Source organism: Trichechus manatus, unplaced genomic scaffold (assembly GCF_000243295.1).
Source record: "Trichechus manatus latirostris isolate Lorelei unplaced genomic scaffold, TriManLat1.0 scaffold00087, whole genome shotgun sequence".
In the NCBI taxonomy this organism is placed as follows: domain Eukaryota; kingdom Metazoa; phylum Chordata; class Mammalia; order Sirenia; family Trichechidae; genus Trichechus; species Trichechus manatus.
This window is the reverse complement of record NW_004444023.1, coordinates 5,181,757-5,206,722: the sequence shown is the minus strand read 5'-3', so window position 1 is coordinate 5,206,722 and position 24,966 is coordinate 5,181,757. Positions and strand designations below refer to the sequence as shown.

Sequence of the window (24,966 nt, the reverse complement as noted above, 5' to 3'; positions counted from 1 at the left end):
GAGCAGTTCTACTCTGCATTCACTGAGTCAGAATCAACTTGATAGCAACTAACAGCAGCAGCAACATTAGTGGATTACTTCTAGATGGTGAGTTTAGGAAGCAATAGGGAGGGAGGGTCTGGGACTTCTTGCTTCACACCCTTCTGTACTGTTTGACCTTTTTGCTATGAGCATGTCTTAATTTTATAATTTAAAAATATGTCATCTGTCATGGGTAGGTTGTTTCAAATTGCGTCCTCAATTGAAGTCTCTGGCTCCAGAGTCCCACCCAGCTCCTAACCTGCAAACCGTGTGGCTTCTCTCCACATCCACAGGTGACCCTGGTGGGCTACGGCTTCGCCTTCCGCTACTCTCCAGGTGGCAAGCACGTGGCCTATGTTGAAGGCAGCAAGAGCCTACATGAGGGGGACCTTGAGTTCATTAGCGTGGACCTACACAAGGGATGCGGTAAGAGCCAGAAGAGGGCTCGGGTTCAGGACCATGGACATGTGCTCCTCACTCAAGGGCAGCTCTAGGGGTTCACAGGGGTCCTTGGGTGGCCCAAATGTTAACACACTTGGCTGCTAACCAAAAGGTTGGTGGATCGAGTCTGCCAGAGGTGCCTTGGAAGAAAGGCCTGGTGATCTCCTTTGGAAAAGTCACCCATTGAAAACCCTATGGAGCACAGTTCTACTCTGACACACATGGGGTCACTGTGAGTTGGAATCATCTTGAGGGCAAAAAAAGAAAAAGAATAGGGAGTTCAAAACCGTGGACAGCAGATGGCCAGCCACAGGAGAGACTGTTAGTACCCTAGGACTGCTATAGCAAAACATTACAGGCAGGTGGCTTATTAGGACAGAAATTTATTGTTTCACTGTTCTGGAGGCTAGGAGTACAAACTTAAGGGCTGGCACGATCATGCTGTCTCTGAAGGCTCTAGGGGAGGGTCCTTTCTTGTCTCTCCTGGCTTCTGGTCACCCCAGACATTCCTTTGCTTGTAGATGCATCTTCACATGGCCATTTCCCCTCTTTCTGTCTCTCTGTGCCTTGTGTTTTACAAGGACACCACTCATGTTGGATTATGATCCACCCTACCCCAGTGTGACCTCATATTAACTATTAACATATTCAAAGAGCTTATTTCCAAACAAGGTCACGTTCATAAGTACTGGGGTTAGGACTTCAACCTATCTTTTCGGGCAGTCCCTAGGTGGCACAAGTGGTTAAACGTTCGGCCGCTAACTGAAAGGTCAGTGATTTGAACCCATCTGCTGCTCCAACGGAGAAAGATGTGGTACTCTGCTTCCATAAACATTATACAGCCCTTGAAACTCTGAGGCAGTTCTACGCTGCCCTATAGGTCTCTAGGAGTTAGAATTGACTCGTAGGGTACGGGGTTTGTTTGGATAGCTCAGTGGTTCAGCACTGTGGACAGCAGTTAGCCATTTTAGAGGGAAGTGCTAGGACGGGATTCAGCACCATGGACAGCAAGTACCTGGACACAAAGGGAAGCTCTGCAGCTCCGAGGTGGGGATGCAGGATCCAGGGCAGACTTGGAGGATGAGAGTTGCTCCAGACTCACCTGGGAGGTGCTGTTGTGGAGGCAGTTGGCTCCCCATATCTGGAGTAGAGGAGGGAAGTCAGGCCTGGAGGCTCAGCTCTTGGTGTGTCTCAACAATTGTCAGCTGACACCCTCGGAGAGATTATCTAGAGAAAGAGCATGGAGAGAGAACTTAGGGCAGATTCCTTGAGGAGGCCTCAGCCCCACAGACACAGATTGCTTTATATTACAACCACCTTTGTGTTGAGTCACTCCAGCCTCTCAGGAAAAGCAGTTTAGACTTGTAGAAAGTTTGGAGATCACATGCAGATTCATCACTGTCCCAAATTCAAACCTGGAGGTAAGGGTGGTCACAGGGCCAGTAATAATTGTTTTATCTGTACAATCTACCTGGTTGGACACATTTTAGCTTTATTCATTAAAGAGCCGAAGTTCCTGTCTTAACAAATATGTACATATGTTTCTTATGTGGCCAGTGCCTATTTATGTAAAAAGGTGAAGGAATAGGATGTGGTGATTAATTGAGTATTCTGGAAATGAATTTACTACATTCAGCACACTAAATGGAACGTCCACTTTTCATTACAATGCACAAACTAGGCTACCAGGAACAGCCTGTAATCTCTCATGACTTGGGGACACATCTGAGTCTTCTCCTCCCGCCAGTGTGCCCCACCAAGAATCAGTCATCATTGCTCAGTGTTGTGGGCCTGGGAGGTTGGCCTGAAACCGTCTGATCTCTATAGAAGAATCCTGATCAGAAGGAGAAAATGGCAGAACAGAATTTCAATTGTCCTTGGAATCCAGACTTTCTGGAGCCATGGAGGCTATGTGAACCCCTGAAACTCTTGCCCTGAGATATTCTTTAAACCTTAATCCCCTGAAGTCATCTTAAAACCAAACAGTGGTTTAGCTAAACTAGTAAAGAATATCTGCCTTGAACATTGTGCTCTTTCAAGAGCTGTCTATATGGGACCAAGTTGACAACAGCAACTCGAAAGGTTAGATAGGAAGCATAGAGGGCAGTGAGTTTATGTTAATGGGGGATCAACAACTTGGAAAAGGAGAGTAAGAATGGTTGCACAGCTTGAAGAATGTAATCAATGTCACTGAATTGTACGTGTAGAAACTTGGTGTGTGTTCTGCTCTGTGTATTCTCAACAACAAAAATAAATAAAAAGAAAAAAAAGTCTTATGCTGTGAGGCAGCCATTTGTTGACTTCTCATCTGTCTTTTCTGCCAAAAAACCTGGTCAGAATTGGATGGAGAGAAACCTTCACTACTGTATTGCTCCTGTTGTTGAGACAGCATCAGGACTGACAACTGTATCTTAGATGATGACTCAGTGTGGGCTTCCTTCACGCTTCCCTTTGTGTGTTTGTGAATCTGTGAGTGCACAGGGTGGCTCAGGCCTCCCACTTCAACTACAAGCAGGATAGCAGCTCGGAGCCCATCTCTGTTGAGGTGGGTCCATGATGCCATTTTTTTTTTTTTTTTTTAAATATTGTGATTTCAGTGAAGGTTTACACAGCAGTTTAGGTTCATTTAACAATTTCTACACAAAGCTGTTCAGCGACATTGGTTACATTCTTCACAATGTTGTGAACATCCTCATTGTTTCTGTTCTGGTTGTTCTTTTTCCATTTATCTAGTTTCCCTGGCCCCTGCTCATCTTGGTTTTAAAGTAATTTTTGACCGTTTGGTCATATAGAGGATTTTTTAAGGGGGCACAGTACTTACAGGTGATATTCTTTATTTTGTGAACCAATTTGTTATTTAGCTAAAAGGTGAGCTCAGGGGCTAGTTTCAGTTCAAGATTTATTTAAAGAGAATCTCAGGGAAATAGTCTCAGGGAATCCTTCAGTCTCAACTGGTCCAGTAAATCTTTTTTTCAAAGAATTTGAGGTTCTGTTCCACATTTTATCCCATTCTATCAGAATCTATCTACTGTGGGTCCATGGCACAATCTTTGCTCCTGTTTTGCTCTCGTTCCAGTATTACATCTAATAAAGCCTAGTGCTTCTCTAATAATATTACATAAAAACAAAAAACTCATCCATGTGCCTGTCCATGTCCCCCCACCAGATTGGGCTCCCTGAAGGCAGGGGCAGTGTCTGTGCCTCCAGCATCCCTTGACAGAAGGCCTGGCTCAGTCAACTGTCAGTGTTTGTCAAACGCTTACGGGAGGAGTTGTCTGAATGTTGTGACTAAGATGCTCAAGGAAAATGAAGACCCTGTCAGTCTCTGTCTTGGTTTTCTATTGCTGCTTTAATAGAAGTACCACAAGTGCGTGGCTTTAACAAATAGAAATTTATTTTCTCACAGTTTCAGGAAGCTGGAAGTCCAAATTCAGGTCACCGGTTCTGGGGGAAGGCTCTGTATCTCTGTTGGCTCTGTGGGAAGGTTCTTGTCCTTCAGGTTCTGTTTCTTGCCTCCTTGGTGATCTTCATGTGACATGGTGTCTTATCTTCCCTGATCTCTGCTTGCTTGTTTAATCTCTTTTATTTCTCAAAAGAGATTAACTCAAGACACACACTACGCTATACTGTTTCATTAACATAACAAAGAAAACTCATTCCCAAAGGGGATTGTAACCACAGGTGTAAACCAAACCCACTGCCGTCCAGTCGATTCCGGCTCATAATGACCCTATAGGACAGAGTAGAACTGCCCCATAGGGTTTCCAAGTTTGTAATCTTTACAAAAACATACTGCCACATCTTTCTCCCTCGAAGCAGCTGGTGGGTTTGAACTGCCAACCTTTCAGTTAGCAGTCAAGCTCTTAACCACTGCACCACCAGGGCTCAACCCATTGCCGTTGAATCGATTCTGACTCATGGCTGGTGGATTCGAACTGCTGACCTTGCAGTTAGCAGCCAAGCTCTTAACCATTGTGCCACCTCGGCTCCTTAACCAGAGGTATAGGGGTTAGTAATTATAACACATATTTTTGGGGCCACAATTGAAGCCATAAAGTCTCCTCTGCCTGACTCGACTAGGCTGGGCTCCGTGTCCTCCTTGAGCTCCCTCACGGCCTATTCTGTCTCCTCTGTAGCTCAGGTCAGCCCATATACCAGGACCATCTTCTCCACTCAGCCATTGTCTTAGTTACCCAGTGCTGCTGTGTTAGGGATTGAGTTGTGTTCCTGCAAAATGTACTGTAAATCCTAAACCCCATACCTGTGGATGTAATACCATTTGGCAATGGAGTTTTCTTTGTCATGTTAATGAGACCATATCTGTGTAGGATGCATCTTAAGCCACTCACCTTTGAGATAAAAAAAAGAGCAGATTAGGCACAGAGAAGGAAGCGCAAAGGGAGGGGAAGATACATCTCACATGAAGATAGCTGAAAAGAGACAAGGACCTTCCCCAAGAAACCACAGAGAGAGAGCCTTCCTCTAGAGCTGGTGTCCTGAATTTGAACTTCTAGCCTCCTGAACTGTGAGAAAATAAATTACTGTTCTTTAAATCCACCCACTTGTGGTATTTCTGTTACAGCAGCACTAGAAAAATAAGACACGCTATAATGCAAATACCACAAGGTGTGGCTCTCTCTCTGTCAGCTCTGAGGGAAGATCCTTGTCTCAGCTTCCGTAGTCTCTGAGTTCCTCAGTTCCTTGGCGATCTCCATGTGGCATCTCTTCTGCGTTTGTGCTTGCTTGTCTCTATGTCAAAAGTCACTATGTTTAAGACACACCCTACATGGATATGACCTCATTAACATAAAGAAAACTGTATCCCCAGATGGGATCACATCCACAGGTTTAAAACCCCATAACCCATCGCCGTCGAGTTAATGCTGTCTAATAGCATCTCTACAGGACAGAGTAGAACTGCCCCAGGGGGTTCAAAGGCTGAAATCTTCACGGAAGTAGACTGCCATATCTTTCTCCCGTGGAGCAGCTGGTGTGTTTGAACTGCCAACCTTTTGTTTAACAGTGGACAGCTTAACCACTGTGCCACCAGGGCTCGCATCCACAGATATAGGAGTCAGGAATCCAACACATATTTTTGAGGGACACAGTTCAATCCATAGCAACTGGCAAGGGCTGGGACCTAACCAAATGCTTGTCTGGGTTTGCAGAATGAAGGATGGGGCCTGGCACAGTGGGCATCAAGGAATCATTGAAAGAGTGAGTGTATGAAATGAAAGACTGAAAGGATGAGAGAGTGAGTTAGGGAGAGAGTGGGTAAAGAAAGGGTGGGGAGAGTGAACAGGAGTCATTGAGACAATGAGAAAGCTGAGAATGTTGTAGGGTGCCATCAAGTCGATACCGACTCATAATGACCTCGTGTCATGGATTGAATAATGTCCCCCAGAAATATACGTCTACCTGGCTAGGCCGTGATTCCCAGTATTGTGTGGTTGTCCTTTGTTTTCTGATCTGATCTAATTGTCCTACCCGTTGCTGTCGAATCAATTCTGACTCATAGCGACCCTATAGGACAGAGTAGAACCGCCCCATAGAGTTTCCAAGGAGCGCCTGCTGGATTCAAAGTGCCAATGTTTTGGTTAGCAACCATAGCTCTTAACTACTATGCTGCCAGGGTTTCCATAATTGTCCTATATGTTGTGAATCTTAATCTCTGCCTATGGTTAATGAGGCAAGATTAAGTTATGTTAAAGAGGATTAGGGTGGGATGCAGCACCCTTAACTCAGGTCATAGCCCAGATCCTATGAAAGGGGAATTTCCCTAGGGTGTGGCCTGCATCACCTTTTATCTTACAAGAGATAAAAAAGAAGCAGGCAGAGAGATAGGAACCTCATACCACCAAGAATGAAGAGCCAGGAGCGGAGCTTGCATGTCCTTTGGACCCAGGTTCCCTACACTGAGAAGTTTCCTCTATTGAGGAAGATTGATGACAAGGACCTTCCCCCAGAGCCAACAGAGAAAGACTTCCTATGGAGCTGAAACCCTGAATTTGGACTTCTAACTTCCTAGACTGCGAGAGAATAAATTTCTGTTTTTTAAAGCCATCCATTGTGGTATTTCTGTTATAGCAGCACTAGATAATTAAGATACCATGTGACAGAGTTGAACTGCCCCATAGGATTTCCTAGGCTATAATCTTTACAGGAGCTGATCGCCAGGTCTTTCTCTCAAGGAGCCGCTGGGTGGGTTAGAACCACCAGCCTTTTGGTTAGCAGCTGAGTGCCTCACCGTTTTGCCATCAGGGTAATTGGAAAATGAAGGGATGGGTGAGACAGGCCATGCGTTTGGATGGTTGAGGGTATGCGTGCATGGCTGAGAGATAGATGGAGTCAGGAGGGTGTGGACATGTCAGTGAGTGGAGGGTCTGACTGAGCCACCTCCCCTCCCTCCCCAGGGCCCTCCCGCCGCAGCGACCTCCAGACCCTGGGCTACTGCATGCTCAAGTGGCTCTACGGGTGCCTGCCATGGACAAACTGCCTCCCCAACACCAATAGCATCATGCAGCTGAAGGAGAAGTGAGTCTGGGGGCCAACAGGTGGGGTGGAAGCTCAGAACCCGATAGGAAGGAGGGGGTGGCGGCCCTCAGATGCGCGCTCTGCTGTCCAGGCCAGTGGATGAGGCCGTGGGCCCTGGAGCCGCACCACCTGGGATCAGCTTCCAGCCCAGAGGGTCCTTGATCCCGGCGGGGTGGTGCCCTCCTCCGTGAGAGGGGATCCTGTCAGCACCCACCTCCTGGGGATGTGGGATGATCCAGAGAGGCGGGCACACCTGACACTTAGCACAGAGTCTGCCCAGAGGAAGTGCTCAGTGTGCTCAGGATGCCGGGACTCACTGGTTCTTAGGCGCAAGGAGGAGAGCAGGTCAGGCCGGGCCCTGCCTCAGCCAGTGCCACCAACCAGTCAGTGTCCACGCTTCGAACGGTCAGTGCTGTCTCAGTCTGGGTTTTCTAAAAAAAGCAGAATCAGTGAAACATATATAAAGGTAGTCCCTGACTTATGATGGAGCTCTGTTCCGATGACTCTGTCCTAAGTTGGTATAAGCCAGGTACCTCAGGGTTTTTTAGGTTTTCATTATTATTGCTTTTATTAGCAATTATTTTCATTATTATTGCCTTTATAAATTCAGTCTTTGTCTCTGGGGGTTGGAAACATTACATATAAACTTAGATATATTTTAACACATACCTACTATAAAAAACACACAAATCATAAATATTTACTCTGATGATGAAGAAGAGTTGGGCGATGTTGGCATTTTGTCAGTTGCAGAAGGTTGTGGGAGGTTCTGGATCATCTGGATATTCCCTGGGAATGGGGATGGCATTTCTAGTGAGAAAATTAGTGAGAGTTGTTTTTATGGTCCTTTTCTTTTTTCCTTCATATATTTCACGGTAACATCTCACTACTTCCCAAACCTGCCCGCTGACTTCAGCAAAGTGATCAGCATCCAGGTGCATATTTTCAAGCAACTGAAGCCGCTGATTTAGTTTAGAAAACTAAATCTATATGGCATTGTTTTGAACGGTAAATCATAAAATTGAACAATTGAGAGTGAACATGGTAACATCAGCAAATTACACACTGCAACATTGTATGTAGTACATATTACTAATGATAAGATGTAGAATAAACAGATGGTTGTAAGTGTGGTTTGTCATAACTCAAATACGTCTTATGTCAGGGACTACTTGTACACTAAAACCTGTGAAAGCCAGAACCTGCGTAAGGTAGAAACCTGTGAGAGAAGGAAAACGCAAATATTTTCTACTAATAGTGATAGAAAAGTGGTAAAACTATACCCCATCAAAGGCAGAAAACTCACTAGACCCGTAAAAACAAGGCATTCCCATCAAGTTATGGCTCTCACAGGTTTCACTATATAAATATACAGGGAGAGATTTACTTCCAGGAAATGGCTTACACAGTTGTGGGGGCTGGTACATCCCAAATTCATGGGTTCAGCCACAGGCTGGAGACCTCGGCTGGCTCATGGGGTTGTGTGGGTTGGCAAATCCAAGATCTGCAGGTTAGGCAGCAGGCTGGAAACGTCTGCAGGCTTCCGTCCCGAGAACCAGAGATCAGGCAACAAGAAGAGTGCAGGGTTGAGAAAGAGTGAGCTTTGCTAGAACATCCATTTTTATACTGGAGGCAGGCCACACCTCCAAGGAAACTCCCCTTCTGTTTTAGTTATCTAGTGCTGCTATAACAGAAATACTGCAATTGGATGGCTTTAAAAAAACCAAAATCTATTCTCTGATAGTCTAGGTGGCTAGAAGTCCATATTCAGGGTGCCAGCTCCAGGAGAAGGCTTTCTGTCTCTGTCAGCTCTGGGGGAAGGTCCTTGTCATCAATCTTCCTTTGGTCTAGGAGCTTTTCAGGGCAGGGACCCTGCATCCAGAGGACACACTTTGCTCCTGGCTCTTCTTTCTTGGTGGTAGGTGGTCCCTCTCCTCTCTTTTAGATTGATTCCTCTTTTATATGTCAAAAGAGATTGACTTAAGATAAAACCTAATCCTGTAGATTGAGTCCTGCCTCATTAGCATAACTGCCTCTAATTCTGCCTCATTAACATCACAGAGGTTAGGATTTACAACACGGGATGATCACATCAGATCACAAAATGATGAATAACCAGACAGTACTGGGAATCATGGCCTACCCAAGTTAACACACATTTTTAGGGGACACATTTCAAACCATAACACCTCCGAACTAATCGGCTGCTCGCATCAGATCACAAAATGGAAGGTGATTACATAGTGTCTGCCGAACCACTAAGAATCATAGCCTAGCCAAGTTGATACAGAATGTTGTTGTGTGCTGTCAAGTTGATTCTGACTCGTAGTGACCCTATGTGACAGAGTAGAACTGCCCAATAGGGTTTCCTAGGCTGTAATCTTTATGGGAGCAAATTGCCAGGTCTTTTCTCCTGAGAAGTTGCTAGTAGGTTTCAACTGCAGACCTTTCAGTTAGCAGTGGAGTGCTTAACCAACCTCCTACCAAGGCTCCTGCATATAACTCACGTACACACAAACCCATAGCTGTCAAGATGATTCTGACTCATAAGGAATCTATAGGACAGAGTCGAACTGCCCCACAGGGTTTCTTAGGCTGTAATCAAGGACATCATACAAAAAATCATTAAAAAGACAGGAAAGAAAGGAAAGACCAAAATGAATGTCAGAAGAGACCCTGAAACTTGCTGTTGAACATAAAATAACTAAAGCGAATGGGAGAAGTGATGAAGTAAAAGAACTGAACAGAAGATTTCAAAGGGCAGCTTGAGAAGACAAACTAAAGTATTATAATTAAATGTGCAATGACCTGGAGTTAGAAAACCAAAAGGGAAGAACATGATTGGCATTTCTCCAGCTGAAAGAACCTAAAAAAGAATTCAAGCCTGGAGTTGCAATATTGAAGGGTTCTGTTGGCAAAAAAATTGAATGATGCAGGAAGCATCAAAAGCAGATGGCAGGAATACACAGAATCACTGTACCAAAAAGAAGTGGTCAGCATTCAGCCATTTCAGTAAGTAGCATATGATCAAGAACCGATAGTATCGAAGGCAATCCAAGCTGCACGGAAGGCACGAGCGAAAAACAAGGCTCCAGGAATTGAAGGAATATCGGTTGAGATGTTCCATCAAACGAATGCAGCACTGGAGGTGCTCAGTCGTCTGTGCCAAGAAATTTGGAAGACAGTTACCTGGTCAGCCAACTGGAAGAGATTCATATTTGTGCCCATTCCAAAGAAAGATGATCTAACAGAGTGCAGAAATTATCGAACAATATTGTTATTTTTCACAAGTAAAATCTTGCTGAAGATAGTTCAAAAATGATTGCAGGAGTACATTGGCAGGGAGCTGCCAGAAATTCAAGCCAGCTTCAGAAGAGGATGTGGAATGAGGGGTGTCATTGCTGATTTCAGATGAATCTTAGCTGAAAGCAGAGAATACCAGAAAGATGTTTACCTGTGTTGTATTGACTATGCAAAAACATTCAACTGTGTGGATCAAAATAAATTATGGATAACATTGTGAAGAATGGGAATTTCAGAGCACGTAATTGTGCTCATGTGCAACCTGTACATAGGCCAAGATGCAGCCGTTCAAACATAACAAGGGAATACAGCATGGTTTAAAGTCAGGAAAGGTGTGCGTCAGGGTTGTATCCTTTCACCATCCTTATTCAATCTCTGTGCTGAGCAAATAATCTAGGAAGTTGGACTATATGAGGATAAGTCAAAAAGTATTGCTACAAAATCATAGAAACCTATATTAAACAAAAATATCAAAATGTAAAGATATTATTTCTCGACATATCCTCTATCTATGTCTATACACTTCTGAAGGCAGTGTTTCTATCTCTCTAACCTTTCCCTGAAGAATTCTGTGCTCTTCAATTTACACCATGTCAAAACGGCAGTTTTGGCATCCTCGAGGAACTCCAATTGTGTTCATTTTAAATGTTCTTTGAGTTTTGGGAACAAAAAGAAGTCTGTCATAGATTGAATTATGTCCCCCAAAAAATGTATGTATCAGTTTGGCTGGGCCATGATTCCCAGTATTGTGTGGTTGTCCTCCATTTTGTGATTGTAATTTTATGTTAAAGAGGATTGGGGTGGGATTGTATAACACCCTTACTAAGGTCACGTCCCTGATCCAGTGTAAAGGGAGCTTCCCTAGGGTGTGGCCTGCACCACGTTCTATCTTACAAGAGATAAAAGGTAAGGGAAGCAAGCAGAGAATTGGGGACCTCATACCACCAAGAAGGTAGTGCCAGGAGCAGAGGGCATCCTTTGGACCCGGGGTCCCTGAGTCGGGAAGCTCTTAGTCCAGGGGAAGATTGATGAGAAAGCTGACAGAGAAAGAAAGCCTTCCCCTGGAGCTGATGCCCTGAATTTGGACTTCTAGCCTACTAGACTGTGAGAAGATAAATTTCTTTGTTAAAGCCATCCACTTATGGTATTTCTGTTATAGCAGCACTAGATGACTAAGACAAAGTCTGAAGGGGCAAGATCAGGGCTATAGGGTGGATGGGGTAAGGTTTTCCAATGAAATTCTCGTAGGACAGCCCTTGCTACCCTTGAAGAATGAGCAAGTACATTGTCATGATGGAAAAAAATTCCTCGGCACAACTTTCCTGGTCTTTTTCTTACCGATGCAGTTTTCCATTTTTACAACTTCTTCGTAATGAGTCCCTATGATCATCCTGTGTCCTTTGAGAAAAACTGTTAAAATTACCCCTTTGGAATCCCCAAAAACAGTCGCCATAACCTTCTGAGCAGTCTTACCTCTCTTGGCTCATCTTTGAGATCTTCCTGACCTTCCTTAAAACACATGATCAATCTAAAAAGTGTTTTATGTGGGGCAGCATTCCCATAAACTTGTTGCAAAGCTTCAGTGATTTGGGAAGATGTCCACTTGAGTTTTGGTATTAGCCCTGACCTCAAAATCATTTTTTTCCATGGTGCAAAAAGTATCTTTTTTTTTTGAAGGCACCCTAATGATACTAAGACAAGTGTATTACTGAGAGAACTTGTCTGCAGCTACCCACTGATCGCAGAGACATGTTTAAACACATTTTGTTTGGAATAAACCTGTGCACGTATTAAGTGGAACCCTAGTAGAAATATTTTTTTACTTACCCTTACATGAAGAAGCAGGTGGCATCAGGATTGGTGGAGACTCATTAACAACCTGCAATACGCAGATGACAAAACCTTGCTTGCCGAAAGCGAAGAGGACTCGAAGCACTTCCTCATGAAAGTCAAAGACTACAGCCTTCAGTGGATTACACCCCAACATAAAGAAAACAAAAATACCCACAACTGGACCAATAAGCAGCATTATGATAAACGAAGAAAAGATTGAAGTTGTCAAGGATTTCATTTTACTTGGATCCATAATCAATGCCTATGGGAGCAGTAGTCAAGAAATCAAATGAAGTATTGCATTGGACAAATCTGCTGCAAAAGACGTCTTTAAAGTGTTGAAAAGCGAAGATGTTACTTTGAAGACTAAGGTGCTCCTGACCCAAGCCATGATATTTTAAATTGCCTCAGAAGCATGCGAAAGCTGGACAGTGAATAAGGAAGACCGAAGAAGAATTGATGCCTTTGAATTATAGTGTTGACAAAGAATATTGAATGTACCGTGGACTACCAGAAGAATGAACTCTGTCTTGGAAGAAATACAGCCAGAGTGCTCCTTAGAAGCAAGCATGGTGAGACTTTATCTCATGTACTTTGGACATGTTATCAGGAGGGACTAGTCCCTGGAGAAGGACATCATGCTTGGTAAGATAGAGGGTCAGTGAAAAAGAGGAAGACCCTCGACCAGATGGATTGACACGGTGGCTGCAACAGTGGGCTCAAACATAGCAATGATTGTGAGGATGGCACAGGATCAGGCATTGTTTCATTCTGTTGTACTTAGGGTTGCTATGAGTCGGAACCCACTCAATGGCACCTATCAACATCATAACAATCTTTACAGAAGCAGACTGCCACATTGGCTCCCACATATTGGCTGGTGGGTTTGAATCGCTTACCTTTCAGTTAGTAGCCAAGTTCTTGACCACTGTGCCTCCAGAGCTCCTGCCAGTTCTGGTTTAAACGTACAGCACCTTGAACAGCAAGCGGTCACTGCTAAGGGAAGTGTTAGGGTCTGGGATTCAGCACCATGGACAGCAAGTGGCCATTACAAGAGGAAGTGCTAGGGCATGGAGTTCAGCACTGTGGATAGCGAGTAGCTGGGCACAGAGAAGTTCTGCAGGTCTGAGGTGGGGATGCAGCATCCAGGGTAGACTTGGAGGATGAGAGTTGCCCCAGACTCAGCCAGGAGTGGCTGTTAAGGAGGCAGTTGACTCTCCATATCTGCAGGACAGGAGGGAAGTCGGCGCTGGAGGCTTACTTAGCTCTTGGGGTGCCTTGAGTTGTCAGCCGACACCCTGGGAGAGGATGAGATTGTCCATGGAGAGAGTGTGGGTGGGACGAGGCGAACTCTGCAGTGAACAGCGTTGAGCCCACTGTACTTCTCAGTTCTTGGCATGCTGTGTCACTGAGTCGTTTCATCCTGACCTCTGCTGAGTCTCGCTCATTTTACTTTGCCCTCTTTATCTCCAGCCTCCTCTCAAGCACAGGCACTCACTCAGACGTACTTAATATTACTTCTACTGATAAGTTTACTTAAATGTGTTTGTGTCCTTAAAATTATATAGATGAATGGATAAACAAAATATGTTGTATCCATAACAATGGAATACTGTCGTTGCTTTGTGTGGCGTCAAGTTGATTCCGGTTCATAGTGTCCCTGTAGGACTGCCCCATGGGGTTTTCTAGGCTGTAATCTTTATGGGAGCAGATAGCCAGGTCTTTCTACCATGGAGTAGCTGGTGGGTTCTTATTGCCGACCTCTTGGTTAGCAGTTGAGTGCTTAACTACTGTGCCACCAGGGTTCCTTAATGGAATACTACTCAGCCATAAAGAGAAATGAAGTCCTTATAAATCTACAACATGGATGAACTTTGAAAACATTATGGTGAGTGAAATACATCAGTCACAAAAGGATAAATACTGTATGATCTCACTTATATGAAATAAGCAAATATATAGAAACCACAGATTATTAGTGGTTACCAGGTGGCAGAATGGTTAAATGCTAATTGAAATGTAGGCAGTTTGAACCCGCCCAGCGGCTACGTGGGAGAAAGACCTGGCAATCTGCTCCCATAAAGAATACAGCCTAGGAAATCCTGCGGGGGTAATTCTACTTTGTCACATGGGGTTGCTGTGAGTTGAAACTGATTCCACGTCACCCAGTAATAACAACTGCAGGGGTGAGAGGGAGGGAGAAAAGGAGAGAGATTGCTTAGGGGCCACTGACTTTTTGTTAATGGTGGTGGAATAATTTGGAAAAGGCTAGCAATATGGTTGTACAACACGAAGAGTATAATTATTAGCACTGAATTATACGTGTTGAATTGTAAATATGCATATGTATATGTATATATAGAGAGCGAGCGAGTCCTGGTGTCCCATATATGTATATATATGCATGGTGTTGGTGATGTTTGTGTTTGATTTGCATAAATGGTGTTCTGTCGCAAATCTCAGCTGTTTATGGCTCTTTTCACTGAACGCTGTGTTTTTTAACTTTAGCCCCATCATCACTACAATGTGCATCTCGTTCACTGCTTCTGCCTGTGGCTTCTAAATACGTGTGTATAAACGTATCTGTGTCCTTGGGAAATATATGGTGGTGTTGTGTACATTTAATTTGCATGAATGGTGTTGTACTCTAAATCTCATTCTGTCTCTTGCTTTCTTTCACTCAATACTGGTTTTTTTTAAAATAATTTTTTGTTGTTGAGAATATACACAGCAAAACATACACCATTTCAAGTTTCTACATGTACCTTTCAGTGACACTGATTACATTCTTCAAGTTGTGCCAACACTGTGTTTTTGAGCTTTGGCTACATAGCTGGTTCACTTCTGAGTACAGGCAGTCCCTGGGCTGTGAATGTCCAACTTATGGGTGACTCGAACTTAAGTATGGACTCTCATAAAACCTATTATGTGTATTAAAAACTTGGATTAAATACATACAGTGGTTCCTAATAACGAGTGCATGCACTGCTTTGTGACACTCATGAAAACACTGAGCGGTTTAAAGTGTTTAAGTATTTTTTATGCATAGAAAGGTAAAATATATACTATATACTAAGACAAACATTTGATTAACTGACGCTAAATAAAAACTGCACGTACCTGTTTAGACTTATTTATAAATTCGACTTACAAACAGACTTTGGAACGGATCTTGTTTGTAACCCAGGGACTACCTGTACTTCTAAATCAGCTCCCTTGTTTGTAACCCAGGGACTACCTGTACTTCTAAATCAGCTCCCTTTAATCTTTTCTTGTCCCGGGATAATATGTAGCATTGCTGTGATTCGTCCAAATGGTTACCATGCTGTGAGTCTCATCCTCCTTCAGGTTTCAGCTCAAACGTCCCCCCTCGGGGAGCTCTGCCCTGGCTCCCAGTAGATCAGGTGCCCTACTTGCACACGCTTCAAGAAAGGGACATGTTCTTCATTACCTTTGACCTGCTTGTAATGACCTGTTAGAGTTGGGCCTCTGACCTAGTTATCATGTGTTGCTATAACAGAAGCACTACAAGTGGATGGCTTTAACAAACAGAAATTTATTTTCTCACGGTTTAGGAGGCTAGAAGTCTGAACTCAGGGTACCAGCTCTAGGGGAAGGCTGCTCTGGGGGAAGGTCGTTGTCTCTTTTCAGCTTCTGTGCCTTGGTTTCTTGTCAATCATATACGGCCTGTATCTTCCCCTCCCTTTGTGCTTGCTTACTTAGTCTGCTCTTTTATATCTCAGAAAAGATTGACTTAAGACACTCCACACTAATACTGATTCATTAGCATAACAAAGAAAACCCATTCCCAAATGGGATTATTACCACAGGTACAGGGGTCAGGGTTTACAACATGTGTTTTAGGGGTACACAGTTCAATCCGTAGTGGTTCAGTCCTGTCCAAGGCTAACATTTCTCCCATGCTCGTCTGTGCTGGGTGCTGTACCCGTGCTTCCCCATGTCACCCTCACAACACCTCTCAGGTGAGTGCGCAGCTTACCCAAGAGCTCAGGTAATCAGCCCAGGCCTCACAGCTCCTAAAAAGAAGAGCTTGGACTCAAACTCAGGCCCAGACTCAGAGAAGGCCCTTTTCACCTCAACCCCACCGTTTCCCAAGTGTGGGCAAGGCTGACTGATGGTGCCCGGACACAGCTGGTTTCACCCAACAAATATTTATTGAGCACCCCTGCATGAATAATAGCCAATCTAAAGCTAATTTTCAAAATGTGAAGCTAACTCATATCCCCACTTTCCCACTTCATCATTCCGACACCAGACATCCATGTGGCACTTTCTCTTTGTGACCTGAGAAACAATTTTAATTCTCCTGGAATCCAGATTTCTGGGTCTGTGGAGTTGGGGTGACCCACCCAGGCACTTTGCACTTGGGTGTCCTTTTGGACCTTGAACCTTGGAAAAACTAGTTTCTGGGACTCCCTTTGAGTCAAACAATGGTCTGGATAAACAAGTAAGACTGTTTGGCCTTGGGCGTTGTGCTCTTCTAAAGAATTTAGTCAGTTTCTGGAAACAGGCTCCAAGGGTCAGACTAGGAGTTATGTTTAGGATAAATCCGTAATTATTTTAATTGTTCTTTAAGACAATGCCCTTTGAAAATCCTTCCTGACCACAAATTTGTTTATCAGTTCTGTTCCCATCCTTTTTTCCATGGCAGTGCTGATAAGATTTGGTATAAGAAGAATGTTTCAAGGTTCTCTCATTTTCATAAGATGTTTAACTCTAGTCAAAATATTACCCCGATTTGCAAATCATTTATTAAATAAACTTCAATCATTTTCTGTTATTGGCTTAATATGATTTTTGTTTTAACAGACTCTAACCACCCAGACCTGTGTCTCCACAAGTTAGGAGTCCGTCCTTCCAGCCCCTTGCCAAACAGGCAAACACCAGTGGCTTCGATAATTTGCTAGAATGATTCACAGAACTCACAGAGACTACTTATACTTACCCATTTACTATAACCAGAAAGGATGCAAGCATAGAGATGCATCAGGCAAGGTCTGGGTGAGGTCCTGGCACAGGGCTTCCAGTCCTAGAAGCCCCAAATGTTCAGAGTCCCCTAGTCATTGGGAATGAAACCATAATGCAGTTATGATCAATCTAGTCACTGAATATCCATGTTGTATCCGGCCCTCCTCCCTTCCTGATGCTTGTCGCCAGGGTAGGGCCTACGTAGCCTCCTACTTATTTACACTTGTTTAAGGGCCTGTGTCCAAAAACCCACTGACATCCAGTTGATTCTGACTCAGCAACCCTATAGGACAGGGTAGAACTGCCCCATAGGGTTTCCAAGGCTGTAATCTTTACAGAAGCAGATTGCCACGTCTTTCTCCTGCGGAGCAGCTGTGGGTTCAAACTGCCAATGTTTTGGTTAGCGGCTGAGTGCTTAACCACTGTGCCACTAGGGATCCTAAGGGTGTGTGTAGCCCTTAATTATTTACACTTGTTTAAAAAGTAAAACCAGAATGCTCCTTAGAAGCAAGGATGGCGAGACTACGTCTCACATACTTTGGACATGTTATCAGGAGGGATCAGTCCCTGGGGAAGGACAGCATGCTTGGTAAAGTAGACGGTCAGTGAAAAGGAGGAAGACCCTCAACTATATGGGTTGACACAGGGGCTGCAACAATAGGCTCAAGCATAACAATGATTGTGAGGATGGCTCAGGACCAGGCAGTGTTTCCTTCTGTTGTACATACGGTCGCTATGAGTCGGAAGCGACTTGATGGCACCTAACAACAACAAAGTTTGGCCTCGCTGTTTTAGAAAGACAAAGAGCACTTTAATTGCTATTTTCAAAAAAGGAGCCCTAGTGAAGCAACTCTTAAGCGCTGGGCAGCTAACTGAAAAGTTGCTGATCGGAACCCATCCAGTGGTTCCGTGGGAGAAAGACCTGGTGATCTGCTCCTGTGAAGATTACAGCTGAGGAAACTCTTTGGGGCAGTTTCACTCTGTCACGTGGGGTCACTATGAGTCAGAATCAACTCGACAGCACACGGCATTTTCAAAAACCAAAGACAAAAAGCCAAATTGAGTTCTTTGTCCACAACCTGCCAAGTTCCATGCTCTGTTCTATGCCTGGGGGATACAGGAGTCAATAAGAGGATCAAAAATCCCTGCCCGCGGGAAGCGGAGGTTCTAGTGGGGGAGACAGACAATGAAACAATAGAGTGAAGCAGATGCCCTGAGATAACCTTTAAACCTTAAACCAGAAATATCCCCTGAAGTCTTCTTTAAACCATATAGCAGTTTAGCTTAACTAGTAAAGAATGTCTGCCCTGAGCATTGTGCTCTTTTAAGATCTGTCTGTATGGGATCAAATTGACAGCAGCAACTCAAAAGGTAAGACAGGAACCTTAGGGGGCAGTGAACTTAATGTTTACAGGGGAGGAACAACTCAGAAAAGGAGGGTGAGAGTGGTTGCACAATATCGCTGAATTGTACTTGTAAAAGTTGTTGAGTTGGTGTATATTCTGAACAACAACAACAACAACAACAAAAGAGTAAACACACTCAGCTACTAACCAAAAGGTTGGCTGTTCGAGTCCACCCAGAGGTACCTCAGAAGAGGGGCCTAGTGATACGCTTCCAAAAGGTCACAGCCAGGTAGTGAAGGGTAACTAAGATAGGTCATTGCGGTTGTTCTAATATCACTGATGTCAGCATGAGCAATAGTAACTCTGGAGCCCCAGCTGCTTAGTACAGACACAGAGACCCTGCTGAGAGTGTTGAACCCATTGCAACTGCCATCAAATCAATTCCGACTCATAGCGACCCTGTAGAACAGAGTAGAACTGCCCTATAGGGCTTCCAAGGCTGTAAGCTTTACAGCCTGTCTGCTGCAAAAGACCCCTTTAAAGTGTTAAAAAGCAAAGATGTCACCTTGAAGACTAAGGTTCACCTGACTCAAGCCATGGTGTTTTCAGTCTTCTCATATGCATGTGAAAGCTGGACGATGAATAAGGAAGACTGAAGAGGAATTGATGCCTTTGAATTAGTGTGGTGTGGGCGAAGAATATTGAATATACCATGGACTGCCAAAAGAAGAAACAAATCTGTCTTGGAGGAAGTACAGCCAGAATGTTCCTTAGAAGCAAGAATGGCGAGACTACATCTCACATATTTTGGACATGATATCAGGAGGAATCAGTCCCTGGAGAAGGACATTATACTTGGTAAAGTAGAGGGTCATCGAAAAAGAGGAAGACCCTGGACAAGATGGATTGACACAGTGGCTGCAACAATGGGCTCAAGCATAACAACGACTGTGAGGATGGTGCAGGAAGGGGCAGTGTTTCGTTCTGTTGTACATAGGGTCGCTATGAGTCAGAACCGACTTGATGGCACCTAACGATTACAACAACAACAGCCTTTACAGGAGCAGATCTCCAGGTCATTTCTCACTCAGAGCCACTGGGTGGGTTCGAACCGCCGACCTTTTGGTTAGCACCTGAGCATTTAACCACGGTGCCACCAGGGCTCTTTGGAGAGGGTTGAGGATGATGTTATTTCCTTCCAGACCCACTAGCTCAGCCTCTGAATGACTCGAGGCAGTAACACCACCAGGAATACCAGGTGGTGTTGTGGCTACACGAACGCTTTCTGCCCCTCCTCTCACCCCCTCAACTTGCCTTCCTCCTCTGGGACTTTTTACTGGTGTGCGTGGCCTTTTCCTACTCACTCAACAAGTATTTATTCATTTTCTGTCCATTCTGGTTCATGATGGAATGAATGAATAAGAGAAGGAAGAGAGCCAGGTGGATTCACCAAGGCCTTCTGTGTGCAAGTCCCAGGCGTATATAAGTGTGTGTGTTTATGTTTGTGTATGTATCTCTATGTGTGTGTATGTAGTGCGTGTGTGTATATATATATGTATGTACATATGTACGTGTGTGTATGTATACAGGTATACACGCAGTTACACATGTATACATATACACGTGTGTGTGTGTATATGTGTAGTGTGATATAAATGTGTGTATATATGATCTGTATATGTGTATATATTTGTATAAAAATGATGCAGTGCAGGGACGTCTGACTTCCTCCAGATTCACAAGATGGGAGGAGAATGTTGATGAACATCAGCCCAAGGCTGATTGCTATGAGGTGGAGGTCAGACATGCCTCCTCTCTCCAACCTTTTCACCAAATCTGACACCAACCATCCCTCCCACGGCACTTTCTACTTCTCTGCTAGCTTTGATAATTTGTTGTAGTGGTCATACAGAACTCCCAGACAATATTCACAATTGTGGGGTTTATTAGGGAAGTAACAGGTTACAATTCAGGATCAGGAATGATTCAGGATACAGTTATTTGATCAGGACAGCTTCTTCTCAGCCGTGCCCGCAGGTAGGCCTCTCTCTGGCCCTCAGCCCATTGGCCCTTGGCCTGGGATCTGCCCTGCTCTGGCAAGTGTTAGTTAACGAAGCTTCTTAGCTCTGACAGTAAGCACCCTACTCCACCAGTAAGCCTCTTGCCTGACAAGTCTCAGCTCTGGCACTTCGTGTATCGGCACACCCACTGTAGCCACCCTGCTCCGTAGGCCAGGAAGCCCACCGCATCATTTCGCGCCAGTCTCCTGGTTCTGTTGCTGTTGTTTCTCTGCTGCTGTTTCTCATTGTCTCCAGTGTTACAGCTCTCTGTCTTCTGGGTCTAGGAGGTTCTCAGGACAGGGACCCCAGGTCCAAAAGACATGTTCCACTCCTCTCTGTTCTTGTTGATGATAGTGAGGTCCCCTCTCTGCTCAGGGATTGGCTCTCTTTTAAGCCTAGTGGAATGGCAAAACTAACCAATCCCTTCATTAGAGTTCAACACACCTTATTTGCATAGTCCCACCCCCTGCAGGGGTTCCATGCACCTTATTTGCATTATTAGCAGGCTGTCCAATCCCCTTGGTGGTCCACAAACACCTTATTTGCATAGTCACACCCAGTCATTTTGTAGAAGTCACAAGATGACGATGAGAAAAGCCACACAAAAGTGATTAATCACACCACAATATGTATATAAGTATATATATGTATGTGCATCTGTTGTGCATATACAGTGAAATGTGAGAACCAGAACTTGATGGGACTGCCTTGTTTTTCTGGGTCTTGCAAGTTTTCGTCTTTGACAGGTACAGTCTTACCGCTTTTGTATCCTGTCTATTAGTGGAAAATATTTGAGTTTTCCTTCTCTGACAGGTTTCCACCTTACACGGGTTCCAGCTTTCACAGGTTTTATTGTATATGTATGGCAGTGGTGGTTCAGTGTTAAAATTCTTTCCAGCTGTGTGGGAGACCTGGGTTCTATTCCTTGCCAATGCATCTCATACACAGCCACCACCCATCTGTCAGTGGAGACTTGCTATAGTGCTATAGTGCTGATCAGATTTCAGTGGAGCTTCCAGACTAAGCCAGACTAGGAAGAAAGGCCTGGTGATCTACTTCCAAAAATCATCCATAGAAAATCCTGTGGATCACAATGGTCTGGTCCACAGCTGATCATGGGGATGGTACAAGACTGGGCATTGTTTTGTTCCATTGGGCGTGGAGTGACCATGAATCGGGCTGACAAGATGGCAGCCAACAACAACTGCATGTGTTTGTGTGTTTACGTGTGTGTGTGTGTGTGTGTGTGTGTGTGTGTGTGTGTGTGTGTTTAGACATTCTGTTTAGGAAAGCTGCCTTCCCTTCCCTAAAAGACTTTTCACATCTGCCTCTGTCCCACCAGGTTCCTGGACAACCCAGAGTCCCTTGTGGAGAAGTGTAGCAGGTGGAACACACCTTCAGGTACGTCCTGAAGGATGAGGGGACAGGGGGCCGTGGCGAGACCAGGCTGGCTCAGGCCAGTCCTGAGATTGCCTCTCATCGCACTCCTTTATTTTCTCTCTTTATTAGAGTTTTTCAAAATACATACGTAACATGTGCCCATTGGAGAAAAACCAAAGTCTCCATACAAAATAAATCCAGAAGTGTCCCTGAACAACAACAATAAGAACATCAAAAAACCACATGCATGTATATTTTTTAATAATTTATTTTTATTCTTTGTTGTTGAGAACAATACCAATTCAATAATTTCTACATGTACTATTAAGTGAGATTACATTCTTTGAGTTGTATAGCATCTCTCACCCTTCTTTTCCAAATTGTTCCTCCCCCATTAACATAAACTCATTACCACCTAAGCTTCCTATCTAACCTTCTGAGTTGCTGTTGTCAGTTTTATCCCATATAGATAGTTCTTTAAGACAGTACAGCGCTTACATATTCTTATATAATTTATTTTTGTTTTTTATCATTGTTGAGAATCTACATAGCAGAACATACACCAGTTCAACAGTTTCTACATGTACAAGTCAGTGACATTGATTACATTTTCGAATTGTGCAACCATTCTTACCCTCTTTTTCCAAGTTTTTCCTTCCTCATTAACATAAACTCTTTGCCCCTTAAGTTTCCTACCTGATCTTTTGAGTTGCTGTTGTCAATTTGATCCTACATAGATAGTTCTTACAAGAGCACAGTGCTCAAGGCAGACATTCTTTACTACTTAAGCCAAACTACTGTTCGATTTAAAGAAGACTTCAGGGGATATTTTTTGTTTAAGGTTTAAAGATGATATCAGGGCAGTAGTTTCAGGGACTCATCTTGCCTCCATGGCTCCAGAAAGTCTGGATTCCATGAGAATTTGAAATTGTTTTGTATTTTCCTCCTTTTGATCAGGATTTTTCTATAGACTCTTTAGTCAAAATGTTCAGTAATGGTAGCTGGGCACCATCCAGCTCTTCTAGTCTCATGGTAAAGGAGGCAGTTGTTCATGGAGGCAGTTAGCCACACATTACATTTCCATCTCCTATTCCTGACTCTCCTTCCTCTGACATATATATATATTTATTATACTTTAGGTGAAGGTTTACAGAACAAATAGTTTCTCATTAAACAGTCAGTACACATAGTACACATATTGTTTTATGACATTGGTTAACAACCCCATGACATGACATACATATATTTTTTAATGGAACCATATAACCTATATTGGCCTCCAAATTGCCTTTTCTTCCTTTAAGAAGAATAAATCTTGGACATTTTCTGTGTTGGTGCTTGAAGAATTTTGTCAATATTTTGTCACCTCTGAGTACCGATTCCCAGGCTCTGAGCTGGCTGCACTGCTAAGGTCTCTCTCTCGTGGTGCGGTGTGTCTTGACCACAGGGACCCTGCAGGAGTACCTGAAGGTGGTGATGTCCCTCAAATATGATGAGAAGCCGCCCTACTCTGTGCTGAGGAACAATCTGGAAGCCCTGCTGCAGGACCTGCGGGTATCGGCCTACGACCCTGTGGACCTGCACATGGTGCCATAGGTGGTATCCAGGTGGGAAGAGACCGTGAGTCCAAACCCCGCTCACTCCTTCCCCACTTCCCCAGCTCTGACCAACACTCTATGCTGAGTTGCCCCGGAAGACCTACTTCACAGATACTCGTTTTTTTTTTTTTTTTTTTTTGTAAAAATGTGGATAGCACAGCATTTGCCATTTCAGCATTTTTCACATTTAGTGAGACCAATTATATCAATCATGTTATGCAACCATCACCAATATCCATTGCCAGATTTTCCGTCCCCATAAACAAAAACTCAATGCTACCTAAACAACAACTTTCCCTTTTCTCTGTCCCTCCCACCCCTTGCAACCAATCATTATTAAACTGATCCCTATACATCTGCCCACTCTAGGTGTTTAATATTAGTGAGATCGTGTAATATTTGTGCTTTTGTGACTGGCTTGTTTCCCTCAGCATCATGTTTTCCAGGTTCATCCGTGTTGTGGCTGCATCAGAACGTCATTTCTCTTTATGGCTGAGTAGTGTTCCATTGCACGAATAGACCACATTTTGTTCATCCATTTCATCTAAATGGACCCTTGGGTTTTTTCTGCCTTTTGGCTCTTGTGAATAGTGCTGCAGTGAATATTAATGTACATAAATATACTATTGGATGTTTGGAGCCCTGGTGGCGCAGTGGTTAAGAGCTCAGGCTGCTAACCAAAAGGTCAGCAGTTTGAATCCACCAGCCACTCCTTGGAAACCCTGTGGAGCAGTTCTACTCTGTGCTGTAGGGTCTCTGTGAGTTGGAATTGATTTGATGGCAATGGATTTGGTTTATTGGATGTTTACAGCTGAGGCCAACTTCACTGTTAGACTCTGGATTGTTCATGGAGCTCTTAAACTTTCCAAACCCCAGTAATTGCAACTGGCAGAAACCCAACTCAAGTTGGTCTGAAGAGAAAGCAGAATTGACTGGTTCTTTTTGCTAGAAAATTCCAAAGGGGAAGCTTTAGGCATGCCTGGCTTCAGGGCCTTGAAAGTAGCATCAAGATATTGTCTGTTTAAAAAAAGAAAAAGAAAAAAAAGATTGTCTGTAGACATTTCTGTCCACTTAGTTGTTCAAGCTAGATGTTCAGCACCCATCACCTTTGAGTGAATGAGTCCATCTTCCTGTCAGTGCTGACCACTGTCTCAGTTTCCTCGAACTGCTGTAACAGAAACACCACAAGAGGGTGGCTTTAAAGAACAGAGTTTATTTTCTCACAGTTCTGGAGGCTAGCAGTCAGAATTCAGGGTATCAGCAGGGCTGTGCTCTCTCTCTACTGGCTCTAGGAAAGGTCCTTCCTGGTCTCATTCAGGTTCTGTAGCCCCAGATGTTTCTTGGTGTTCCGTGCCTTGTAGACGGATCCTCACATGCTGTCTTCCCCCTGTGTGTGCGTCTGTGTCTACACTCCCCTTAATAAGACACCACTGAGAAGGGATTAGGTTTAGGACCCATCCT

At 44.0% G+C, this 24,966-nt stretch overlaps 1 protein-coding gene across 5 annotated transcripts in view; it reads left to right on the top strand.

The window, feature by feature from the left end:
• The window catches only part of VRK3 (VRK serine/threonine kinase 3), a 58,975-nt gene that overhangs the window by 31,819 nt on the left and 2,190 nt on the right, over nt 1-24,966 (top strand). For 3 of the 5 annotated variants that reach the window (XM_023736298.1, XM_023736295.1, XM_023736296.1), the window contains exons 12-15: nt 315-447; nt 6,876-6,996; nt 21,870-21,928; nt 23,355-23,514. In XM_023736298.1, coding sequence (XP_023592066.1) covers nt 315-447; nt 6,876-6,996; nt 21,870-21,928; nt 23,355-23,503 — 462 coding nt within the window. In that variant the 3' untranslated portion in view covers nt 23,504-23,514. Of the gene's footprint in view, nt 1-314; nt 448-6,875; nt 6,997-21,869; nt 21,929-23,354; nt 23,528-24,966 lie in introns of those variants that run through there. The other 2 variants (XM_023736297.1, XM_023736299.1) reach the window with 2 other exon arrangements.